General features: G+C 41.5%; 1 gene segment (V, D, J or C); it reads right to left on the bottom strand.

Annotated features, from left to right (window-relative positions):
- Positions 1-10166: 10166 nt before the first annotated feature.
- LOC121852829 lies at positions 10167-11721 on the bottom strand. The segment is given in 2 exon segments: positions 10167-10540; positions 11685-11721. Coding segments are annotated over 2 exon segments (411 nt in total).
- Between the last annotated feature and the right edge of the window lie 1194 nt (positions 11722-12915).

Below are 12915 nucleotides of genomic sequence, written 5' to 3'. Positions count from 1 at the left end.
GCTTCGTCTATTACGCATGAAATGTATTTTCTGGGCAAAGCACTGCAGCCAATTCGCACAGAATTAACCCATAAAAGTCCAGGTTAACATGCCCATATTATCACACGTAAAAACATTTTTTAGGGATTATCACCACCATAAAAGTCATCTGCCTATCGGCCTTTATCCGAAATCCTGCATGTTGGTAGTCAAACATTGGCGTGCGTGTGGAGTAAGGAAACTTGACTGTGTTCTTGACCCGTGCCGCCTGTGAATCGAACCCAGCTCCTCTCGCTTGTGAGACAAAAACTGAACTACAACATACAGAAGTTACATACACTGTGAAGGAGTAGGTCTGAGGGTTATGTTCAAAAACCTTGTGTCACTGTCATTTTGCGTCATCTTCTCTGCTCTGCCATCTCGCTCCTCCATGGCTTCTCTTCCATCGCTGACATTCATTTCTTCAGCTGAGGGTCTGACAACTGCAGCAAGTTACACGCATATGGAAGTTGATCCAAAACTCGTCCATGAGTTCCACAAACGTGTGCCATCTGCGAAGTCCTGAAGCTGAATGCTTAAAGCCCTCGACACACAAGCGAGAGATCTCGGTTCGATTCCCGGCGATGGGAAATGTTGGACGTGTTGCGTTAATTCCCAAACACAACTGTTAACAGATGAGTAAGTGGGAAACTTGTTGTTAGTCGAATGTTAGTTTCCTTTGTGGGCACAATAATCCCGTTTCGTATTCAAAATGCAGTCACATCAATTTACAGTATATTCTGTGAAGCGCTTTGAGACGTCTCAGAGACGACATAAGGCGCTGTTTAAAATGCAAGTGTTATTAATATATATAGTCAAATAAAGGTAGGAGGAGGAAGCCCCTGAGTGCGTTCAGACGGCTGGAAAACGGACTACTGTGTGTTGGCTTCTTATCCCCGGAGGCAGATGTCAATTTGGTAACGAGGTGAAAGGAGCAATTGGAAGGTTTCAAAGCGAAAGAGGAGGAATCAAGTAACGTTCGCGGTTTCTCGGATGTCTCTGCACCACTTAGTGGAAAGTTTCTTTTCCGCCCCTTTCCGGTCTAGTTTTCTGGGTTACAGCAGTTTGGGTGCAAAACACAAGTTGACTAATCTATTTCATAGCTGCAAGTTATAGTGTTTTACGGTTTATTTCGCTAAATGATGCTTTATATTTTAAAACTGATGTTTGTAACATGTGTGTCTGATACAAGAGACAACACATCACTATGATTTTACGTAATCAAAACAAACCGTGAAATATAATGATAAGCTTTGTTGTTGCTGTCATCTTCTTGACGCCTCAAAGTGCTTCACAGGTATACTTTAAAATGTGTTTTTTGTTGACGAAACTTGGCAGTCAATTGCGCACAGTTGCATTTCAAAAACAGTTGCTCAAAGAGTGTCCACATTATCTTTATTTAGTTTGAAGGAACCGGTCCATTATCAACCAGTTTCCGACTTAAAGCTGGTTAAAAATGTGTGTGTGGATTAAGAAAGTGTGGTGGCATTGGATGAAACGCGCAGTAAATTTCGCGAAGAGTCGTGTGACCGCTTGAGTAAACTTTTGTTTCTTTTTCATCATTTTAAGGAATTATTACCGTACGAAAAGCGTTCTGCCAATCGACTAACAGCCGTGTTTGCCTTTGCTGCCGGGAAACGAACCCATTTGTCTCGCTTGCGGGGCGAGTGCTCTAACCATTGAGCAGCAGTAAACGCCGCATATTTTTGTGCAGGTCCCTCATAGACACAGCACTGTGCTCGCTGCACAGAAGTAAGTGGCGGTGTCTGTCACTCGCAGGTTTTGGATGGTTAGAGTGCAGTTTCTCTGTCCTGGAATAGCCAAAGCGCTTATCCTGTCAATAACATTGATGTCTCTTGTTCCCAAAACCAAGAACCGGATGGAGCGGTTTCCGTACTGTGTGTGCCACTGAATGGCATTCGTGGATTCAGTGTTGGTGCACTCCACAGATACATTCCCATTTTCATTCTCTGTCACGGCCTGAGGTCTCTGTGACACATTGATTTCAGCATGGACACCTGAGAATAAAAATGTAAGTTTTTGAAACGAAATTCAGAGAATAATTGCCAGGACATTTAGCAATTATTTAACAGGAATATAAGAATGAGTTTGCCCTAACTCATAACCTACTTACAAGGTAGAGATATTATTAAATTCAAAATAATATACGTTCTGCTGTATATCTGCTTCATTTTCAACTCTCGTCGATTCACGTTAAAATCTTTGGTTGAAATGCCAGAGGGAATAATCTAAATGCAGCTCCTCGCTTTAGAACGCTTCTTCACTTGACGAGTTGTCTCTTAGCGCCGCGACGTTGTCTTGTCTCTGGAGGAGTATTGCGACACCTCCTATCGTTTAAGTTCAGATTCCCTTTCCCTCACTGTGGCAAACCAGAGCAATTTGTGAAAGAGACAGTGTAGCGAAAGCTAGTTTCAAAGACTCAAGGAAAGCTACAAATAATAATAATAATCCTTGTATTTGATACACCGCCTTAAAGTGTCTTGGATAAGTCTCGAAATGCTTCGCGGAAAATGCAGTGAAATTAATTGACTCTATTTACAGAGCGATGCGTGGTAGCCACGTTTGCATTGCAGAAGCACACAAACAGTCGTTGATTGGGTGAACAATTCACAACATTTTGTAAGTTACTATTACCCCGGATACCGATGCGCCATTCGTTTTCCTGCTTGCGAGGAGATAGTTCTAACCATTAAACTATAGGACCAATATGTAGTTCGGCGGAGACCCCGTAACTTGATAATTGGTAGACTTGCAGGAATAGTGTGTGAATAACTTTGTGCTGAAGGGAATGAGATAAAGAGTTTCTCTGGGTTCCGTACAAACAGATGTAGGATAGTATAGGATATAAGGAATAATTTTCCAGTGAACGTGGGAGCAGAACAGTGAGAGAATCCTGATACTCCCTATCATTGTGTCGACTGTGATCGCCTACACTTTTTTAATAAACTTTGTTTCCAATACTCTACGTTTCGTGCATATCTGTTGTTCACAATGGAAAGTGTAAACCAAGCAAAGGTATGCGGCTGGTAACATTATGAAAATGATTAGAAGTGGGGAACAGAAACATGCTTTATTGAACCATTTTTCGCAGGCTTTCAAGCCAGTGATGTGTGGTCAAAATACCAGCGAACCAGTGTCACTCAGTGTTCAGGGAGCGAAATATATTTGTTACGGTGAACTCATAAATGTTTTCACTTGGTGTCATGCCATACCTTACCAGGCCGTTGAGACGTCTTATTTGCTTTGCAGAATATACAGTACAGTTTTTAGATTTTGTAATTTTGGGGGTGAAAAGTGATAATATATTGCCCACAAACAGTTAAAGATTGAGAGAACACATTTTTTTTCAGTGAATTGATGCTACTGGAAAAGCCATCCACCAGTCGACTTACAAATCGTGTTCATATTACTGCTAGGTATACAGTGGTATACATGTGGAGCAAAGAATTTAGGCCACTGTTTAATCCCACCCGGGAATCGAACCCAGGTCTTCTTGTTTGCGAGGTAAATACTCTAACCTGCAACCAATGACTACAGGACTTTCGACATGTTCCACTCTAATTTATTAGAATGGTTATGTTTTAAGTGCAGCTTGCATAATAAAAGAATAAACAATACTTTTTCATGTGTCTCCAAATGCTTGACCGGTTTTCTCTATATTTAAACAGACATAAAATCAGTTTTATGCAACGGCGTCCCCTGGCGGTTCAGTAGCAAAACAACCATTTGGAGTTTTTGTACGGAGTCGCCATTGATCGGCAGCAGTGTGGGCTCTTTGGCGCAGTAATACACGGCACTGTCCCCGATCAGGACGGTGGCAATACTCAGTTTGAAATCTTCGCTCGTTTTATCGACATTGGAGGTAAATCGATCTGGGAAGTCAGGGCTCTTATTATCCTTCCCTACAACAGACAGAAGAATGTAGACAAGAGCGTTCCTGGAGGTTTGCCGATACCAAAAGAGACTGTAGGCGTCACTTATTTTCTTTAAGGTGCAGGATAATTTCACATCTTTTCCCTCTTCAACTGATATTTCAGCAATCGGTTGATTCACAATGTCTTGCAGGCTGTTTCCTGTGATTTAAAAGAAAATATTGTTGAGCAGCAAGTTTGTCTAATATGGAGACTGTAGTGTGTTGCTGAGAGCATTCGCCTAAGAAGCAAGAGTTATGCGGCTTTGATATCAGGAAAAGGGAATGCTGAGGAAATTTCCCCTATTCCATACGCCTTTGTTTAAGAAGCAGTAAATAGGAACGCGTTTACAAGTCGATTGGCGCCTCTCTTTTCCAGGGGTAATCAGCCCTTCAATAATGAATCAATAATGAAACAGATAATAATTTGGTCATTCAATCCATGATTATTTGAAGAAAACTGCTGTGCATAATCGGCTCCAATGAAGGATAAGGCACTATATCAAATGCATTGATTATTAATATTATAATGCGGCAAAAGGTATAACAAGATATTAGAAAAAGATGGTATACAAAAGTTGCTAACGGCAAAGTAAGCTGAGAGTGATTGAGAGCACAGCACATGTCTCCCACATGAGCACCTGATCCCGTGTCTGACATTAACTCCCCAATGTGGATTGATGGGGCTTTGGGGCTCAGTAGACACACAGTCACAGCCCCGCCCACATACAGAGCCCCGCTCACACAGTCATTGCCACGCCCACAAAGCTACGTCACCCAGTCACTACCCCGCCCACACAGAGCCCCGCCCACACAGCCACTGCCACGCCCACAGAGCTACGTCACTCAGCCATTGCCCCGCCCACGCATAGCCCCGCCCACACTGCCACTGCCACGCCCACAGAGCAACGTCACTCAGTCACTGCCCCGCCCGCACTGAGCCGCATCGCCCAATCACTGCCGTTACTTTACAGCGCTCCGCCCACACAGCGCCCCGCCCCCTCCACTCCCCGCACACAAACACACACAGTGCCACACAATCAGGTCACTCAATCCACAACATTGTGTGGGCCACTGTTTTACACATTTGGCAAACGCCTTTGGCCCACACAACACAATTAAATGCCCCCCACACACAGCCTCCACCCCACGCACCTACACTTTCCACACACACACACTGTGCCGCAAAATAATGCAAATCAAACCACAACTTTGTGTGGGACACTGTTGTACACAATTGGCATAAAACAATAGACACTCCACTTTTCAGCGTTTTCTGTGAAGAGGTTTGAGACGTCTCAATGACGTAATATGGCAGTATATCAAATGCAGCATTTACTTTTATTAGCGTTATTATTACAATGTTGAATAAGACATGCCCTTACAATAGTGTTCATTAATTGTGTTTGAGAAATGGTTTGATCAAATGCAGTCGGTCATTTCGTCGGTTCGCCTCAAACTTCCCCGCAAGTTATAATATCAAGTACAGAATTTGTCAGTTTAGCCTCCAATTTGTATACAACACTGTCCCACAAATAGCTACGAATGAAAGATGAATTTTACCAATGGAAAGTCTGTAGGTAGAAACCTTGTTCTTTCTCAAGTAGTGCAATGGTATCATTACACTCCCTTCATGCAAGCCGCCTGGACCTGGGTTTAATATCTCCTTGGTAGGGAAAGCTAACCCGACAGCCAGGCCAGCTCTGGTATGTCAACACAGAACATCAGAAATTAATCCAATATATTTTACACAGTGAGCACTTCGGTTGCTTTTGAATGTTTCAGTTGCGGGATGAAATGTCAATGATCTTTTTTAATTATATGGTAATAAACTTATTAAATAGCTTAATATTCACGTTCAGTGTAGTTGCCTGAACATAAGGTGAGGAGGGGATAAGTACTTTTTTTTCGCACGGCGAGTTATATTGATCTTGCACGCATTGCCTGAAAGGGTGGCAGAAGCCGATAATCTAACAACTTTCAAGAGAGAATTGCTATATAGTAGGGAATACAATTTAGCAGCGGCTGCTATTTGGGGAAAAATGGAACAATATAGAATATGTGCGATAGAAATTGTTACTTGGGCAACCTAATTCTTGTATTAATACTTTAGGTAAATATTTGTAAATTTCAGTTGAAGCAGCAATAGTGTGTATGAGTTAACTATGTGAAATGCAACAGGAAGAACCTGTTACCTTTGCAAAGGAAGTTACTTACAGAAAGGAACTTGACAACTTATGTGAGTTGCAGATCATTTGTTGTATGTGTTCGTTTAGTATGATATCTGCTAGTGGATTGTCGCTAGAGCACGTATTCGATTGGAGAGGTTTCATAGCATAATTATTTTGGGCCCGTCTTGCCTTTCCTTGGTGCCGTCTTGAACACTGAAATTTTATACATTAGTCTCATTTCCACGATCTTTCCTCATATTTTCTGTTCTTGCCTGGAACACTCGAGTAAAATGTCATTCACATTCACTTAACTTGACGTGTCTCAGTGCAAACACTCGCTGCCCCACTTGCTTTCCAATTTTAATTCAATTCCTTGCCGTTTGACTTCATCGATTATATTATTTGACTAAACACTTAGCTGACTTTGAGCATTTTACAACAGAATAACAGAAGACTGGCAATTAGGTAATGCTGTTTCATGTCAGGAGGACGTCCCAAGGTAAACGTGTTCTCCAGACCTAAAACGTAAATTAATTTTCATTCTTCTATGCCGTAAATACACTAAATTGTTTTCTTTCTTTAGTGACTCGCCAAGTCGCTCCCCTACGTGGAAAGCGCTAAATAGGAATACGAGGAGGATATCAGCTCCTTGAGCCTGTTGCAACGTTAGGTTACATCGTGGCTGATCTATCTCTCAACTCACATTCCTGCCTTTTCTCCGTACCCTTTCAAATTCTGAGATAAAATAAATGCATCCAACTCAGTCTGGAAAATACAAATGGAAAAAACATCCTCAGATTCTTTGTGGAAGTTTTCCTGATTTATTCAAATATTTCGTAATTTGGATCTTCCCATTTCACTGCTAACAGGACTGGCTCTAAATCACCATTGCTATGCTTTCCCCCATCCACCAGAGGAAACAGTTTCTCCATAAATAGATTTAAAAAATTTTGTGTAAACAACATAAATGGAACTTGTATGTTTTGATATATTCTTACTGACTAAAGCAGCATGGAAAGGAACTTGCATGTGGCAGAGCTCCCCAGAAAGCAATAGATTTTTATTGATTTACTGCTTGGATGATAACATGACTCCAGTTAATTACAATGATAATAATAATAGTTGTTTTTTATATAGCGCGATATCATATCTTCGAGACACCGCACAGTGCTTCTTTCAATATACAGTAAACGGAATGACTGTATATTGTGTGTGTAAAGTACGGTAGCAAATTGCACGCATCGCTGTCCCATTGGATAAAGCGTCCAATTTATTCTCAACACTATTATTCCGAATGCATTATTACCTCTGGAAAATCGAACCGCCGAACGATTAACAACCTGCTTGCTACTTACTGCTTGCAAACAGAGACCGGTGTGTGGAATAAGGAAATTTGCACAACGTTTTGTTCTGCTGGCAATTGAAACAGCATCAGTCGCTTGTGAGGCGTGTGCTATGACCACTGAGCTACACCAACCTCCATGTTATCATTGCATAAGTTTGTCAGTCTGTTGAAAGCACCAAGTGAAATGTGTGAGAGCAAGATATGACTGCCTGCTGAGTTTTTGTACGGGGAATCAGCCTTCCTGTAACAGTGTGGGCTCCAGTGCACAGTAATACACAGCGCTGTCACCCACAACAGCCCCGAGTATCTGCAGCTTAATTACTTTATTCTCCTTCATCAGCTCGGCTGTGAAACGTTCAGGTAGATCAGGAGATTTGTCTACTTTTCCAGAGGTATATATCCTGAACAAGTAATGAAGGTTTCCATCGGGATATTGCTTGTACCAGAAGGCAGTGTTCAATGTTGAAATATTACATTTTAGTGTCACGTCTTTTCCTTCAATATCTGTTATCTCGGGAGGATATTGGGATACAACATCTTGTCCACGGACTTCTGCAAGAACAGCAAAACCAAGACATTAGGCTGAGCAACGCTCAGTGATAATTTCAATTCATCATTAAGATAATAATTATTCCTTTTTATATAGCGCCTTATCACAAAGTCTAGAGTCTCAAAGAGCCAAGAGAATACACATATACAATCAGTTCACTTTACAGTGTGTTCTGTGAGGCGCTTTGGGACGTCCTCCCGACGTGAAAAGCGCTATATCAAATGAAAGGATTATTATTACTATTGTAAACCGAATTGACTATATTTTTTAGATGAACCTGAACAGCTAAGTAAGCACAGCATTGTCCAACAACATCAACAAAAAACCATAGATTGAATGATCAGATTATTGATAACTGTTTTTTTTAATGGGTTATTACCCTCGGTTCCCACTTAAAACCGAAGCGTGAAACTTGCTGAAAGTTTCGACTGCCCGGGAATCGAACACAGGTCCTGTCGCTTCCGAGGCGATTGCTCTAACATTAAGCATCTGATATTATATGCTGTACAAATCATGCTCTGTGCATGTCCACACATACTTACTGGCTATGGTGAGGATGGCTATCAGTAACTGGCAGTGAGCTGTCATGTTGGCTGCTGAGGTGTGGACAGATAATGGGATCTCTTCCTTTGTATATCGCTGTGTCGCTGCTTCAGTGACGAGTTGTGAGGAAGCGGCTGATCTGATGGTTCAGTGGTTTACTGTCTCCGATTGTAGGCGTTTCCCACTAAACAGAGGTTCTTGAACTTGATCTGTCGGGGATTGGGAGCCAATGGGTCCGGTCTAGGATGGGAATATTGACGCACGTTTCACCCACTAACAATTTTCTTTACAGTGTGTTGTGTGAAGCGCTTTGAAATGTCTTCAAGACGCGATCAGGCACTATGTCAAATGAAAATATTCATTTAATTTTAAATGTTGTTTTTATACTGAATTCATTCATTTGGACCGTTGAGCCATGCAGCAGAGCCTGAAGGAATATAGCTTTAGTGACTGTCATCAACGGTGAGTTGACAACCTTCCTCTTTTGATGTTACTTTCTCCTATGAGGATCTTGAACTTGATCTGTCGAGGATTGGAAGCCAATGGGTCTGGGATAGGATACGAGTTGTGCGTTTCAACCACGAACAATTTGCTTTACTGTACATTTGTGAAGCGCTTTCAGACGCCTCCTTCACGCAATATTGCGCTATATGAACCGTAAGACTCATTATTATTTTCGTTACTGTTCTGAATGCATTAAGTTAAAGGATTTTGTGCCATGCAGCCTAGCTATAAAAAAAGGTTTACTTTCCATCATCAAGGCTGAGCTGAAAATCTGCCTTTGTTAATGGTATTTTCTTTTATAAGTCCGAATGTTGTTGGTTCTGGACCCAGATTGGCAGTTTGAGCTCACATTATATCGGAGATAACGCTTCAATTGTTACATTAACTGAAGCTATGTCAGTTGTATTCTCGCTTACAAATTAAACCGAAATAAATGACCATATTTCACTTAACAAAATGTATCACATTAATTATCGCAGTGAGATCCACATAAAGGCGGCTACTTATTTTGGAGAATGTCAACACATGGAAAAAGTGACACAAATAATGTTTCTTGAGTAATCTAAATTTTGTGCCAATCATCTTTTAGACACGGTTTTTACACGTCAACTGAAGCAGCAACGGTGTATGTCAGGAAAGTATGTCATTTGTAACAGGAAACAACTGTTATTGCTGCCAAGGAAGTTAGTTACAGAAAGGAACGTGACAAGTTATGTCAGTCGCAGCTCATGTTATAATATTTCTTAGTGCGACATCTGCTGGTGGATTGGAGCTACAGCATGTGTACATTTGGAGACAGTTGATAGCAAAAAGTTTTCGGCCCGTCATAACTTTCCCGTTATGAATTTCACGACGTAAATTCAAGTTACAGTTTCTTATTTTTTATTACTTTTTCAAATAGCAAAGGAAGACACTTCTATGTGCAGTTCTCCGCAGAATGCAAAATATATGAAGTTATTTATGTGAAAATACCATGATCGGACTTAATAATAAGTATCGTTGCATTTAGTACAGTGCAAAATCAGATCTTCGAAACGCCACAAAACACTTTGCCGTGAATTGAACCCACGTATCTTGCTTGCTTGGTTGCTTTCGAGGCGAGTGCTATAAACATTTATATACAGGCTGTTCTTGTAGGGCAGAATCACTGATCTGTACCTCTGTGGGGCTCAGTGCACAGTGATACCCCGCAGAGTCTGCAACTCTCACTTGCGATATATTTAATGGGACGGTTCTCTCCCCTTTAGACACATTCGTTGAGAAACGTCCTTTTGCGAAGTCCGCGTGGTCCGGGAACTTGTTGCTGGTGTCTGTTCTTAGGATATATTCTGGAGCTTTATTGGGATAGTGACGGTACCAGAACAGATAGGGATCGATGGTATTGGTAGCTGTGTAATTACACTGCATATAAACATCCTCCCCTTCATTCACTGCCACAGTAGATTGCAGCTGTGTCACAGAATTTCCTCCACTATGTCCTGGGAAAGAGAAACACATCAGCGTTTAACAGCAATAATTATAATAATAATAATATAAATAATTATTGGATTTGATATAGCCCCTAATCACATGGTTGCGGTGTCTGCAAATGGTTCACATAATACACTTTTGCTTTGTAGTTTGTGGGCGATACGTGGCAGCGAATTGCGCACAACACTCACCCACAAACAAAAATGGAATGATTGACACCATTCTTAATGTTAATATCGGAACACATTTTTTTAAGGATTATTTACAAACGAAATGTATTCCAACAATCGATTAACAAACGTGTATATACTGACTTCTGGGCAAACAGAATGTGTGTTTGTGGTGTAAGGTAACTTGCATAGGGTTTAGCCCTGTCTCGCCCGGGAATCGAAACCAGGTCATCTCGCTGACGAGGCCAGTTCCTTGTCCGCTGAGCTAGACGTCTCCATGAGGCAGGTAGCGTATTGGTTATTTTATACAATAAACATAGGAACATACGAACATAGAAATCAGGAACAGGAGTAGGCCCTTCGGACCCTCCAGCAAGCCTAGCCACTCAATAATATCATGGCTGATCTTCTAACCTAACTCTATCTGCACTCCGGATCCCTATATCCCTTAAACCTTCTATCCTTTAGAAATCTATCAATCTCAGTTTTGACCTGTAGATCGACTAAGCATCTACAGCCTTCTGCAAAAGAGAACTCCATAAATTCCACAAATAAAACTTGAGCATCAGATAATATGTACAGGAACCAGACTGGTAGAGTGAGTTTATCGCTTACCTGATAAGGCAATGATGGTTGCTACCACATAGGTATACATTATCATTTGTGTTTAATGTCACAGGGCGTTGAGGGAACGTTGATGGTGCAGTTGGAGAATGTTGGCTGGGAGAGAGTAAGATACGGTGAGGAGTACTGAACAGGAATAACCTAGAGAAGTTACTGTACACTGTAAGGGAGATGGTCTGAGGGTTACGTACAAACCTTGTGTCTCTGCGTCATTTTCTCTGCTCTGCCGTATCGCTCCTCCATTGGTTCTCTTCCATCACTAATATGTTTTTGTTCAATCGGATGTCTGAAACCTGTAGCAAGATACACCCGTATGTAAGTTCATCAAACGCTCACAAACGAGTTCACATATATGTACCATCAGTAGAGTTCTGTAGCTCACGGATTAAAGCCATCGCCCCAAGCGAGAGATATTCCTGACATGATCAACTGTTGGTCAAATTTCCTTACTCCTCACTCAACACTGTTTACAGCGCAGTAAGTAGGAATCTGGTAGTTAGTCGATTGATGGTTTACTTTCTGGGTATAATTATCCTGTTTCGTCTTCAAAATGCACCGTCACTATAATTTAGAGTTTTTTGTGTGAAGCGCATTGAGACATATCAAAGGCGAAATTATTCGATCTATTAAATGTCAAGGATTATTGTGATATAGCCAGTCACAAGAAGGCAGAACCGCTGTATTCAGTGAAGCCCTGCGTGTGCGCAAACGGCTGGCAAAAGTCTAATGTGTGTTGGCTTCACAGCCACGGTGATAGGTGTCAATTTGGTAACGAGGTGAAACGAGCCATTCAGAGGGTTCAAAGCGAAAGTGTAGGAGCCATGTTACGTCAGCAGTTTCTCAGCTTTCCCTCCCCCAATTCGTTGAGAGTTTCCTTCTTGCCGCTCTCCGCTCAAAACCTCATGGTGACAGCAGTTTGGGTAGAAAACACAAGTTTCTTAGCATAATTCAATTCTGCAAGTTACTGCGTTGTACGATTTATTTCGTTGAATGATTGTTCATATATTCACATTTAATGTTCTTATTCGGTGTGTGACACAGGTCGGGACACCCATCACCATAATTTTGAATAACAAAACCAACATGTGTATCATAATAATTGCCTCTATAATAATAATAATAATAATCCTTGCATTTGATATAGCGCTTTTCACGTCAGGAAGACGTCCCAAAGCGCTTCACAGAACACACTGTAAAGTGAATTGACTGTATATTTGTGGGCGAACGCGGCAGCCAATTGCGCACAGCAATGTCCCACAAACAGTCGTAGATTGAAAATGACCAATTTAATTATTGTTTTTGTTTTTTGGAGGGATTATTATTAGGCGTGTGGAGTAAGGAAACTTGCCCAAGGTTTCGCCCTGCCTGGAATTGAACTCAGGTCTCTCACCTGCAAAGCGAGTGCTCTAACCACTGAGCTACAGGACTCTGCGTTTCATATCAAGCCGTATCAATTTCCGAATAATCTATACTGTCTTCACAGGACAAAGTGTATCGACAGTGTATTTTGTGGACAACACCTGGCAGCTAAGTGCACACAGCTGCGTCTCGCAAACAGTCTTTGATCGAGTGATGAACTTTTTAATCGA

Source organism: Callorhinchus milii, unplaced genomic scaffold, assembly GCF_018977255.1.
Source record: "Callorhinchus milii isolate IMCB2004 unplaced genomic scaffold, IMCB_Cmil_1.0 Scaffold1463, whole genome shotgun sequence".
NCBI lineage: Eukaryota > Metazoa > Chordata > Chondrichthyes > Chimaeriformes > Callorhinchidae > Callorhinchus > Callorhinchus milii.
This window is presented reverse-complemented; position numbering and strand designations above follow the sequence as displayed.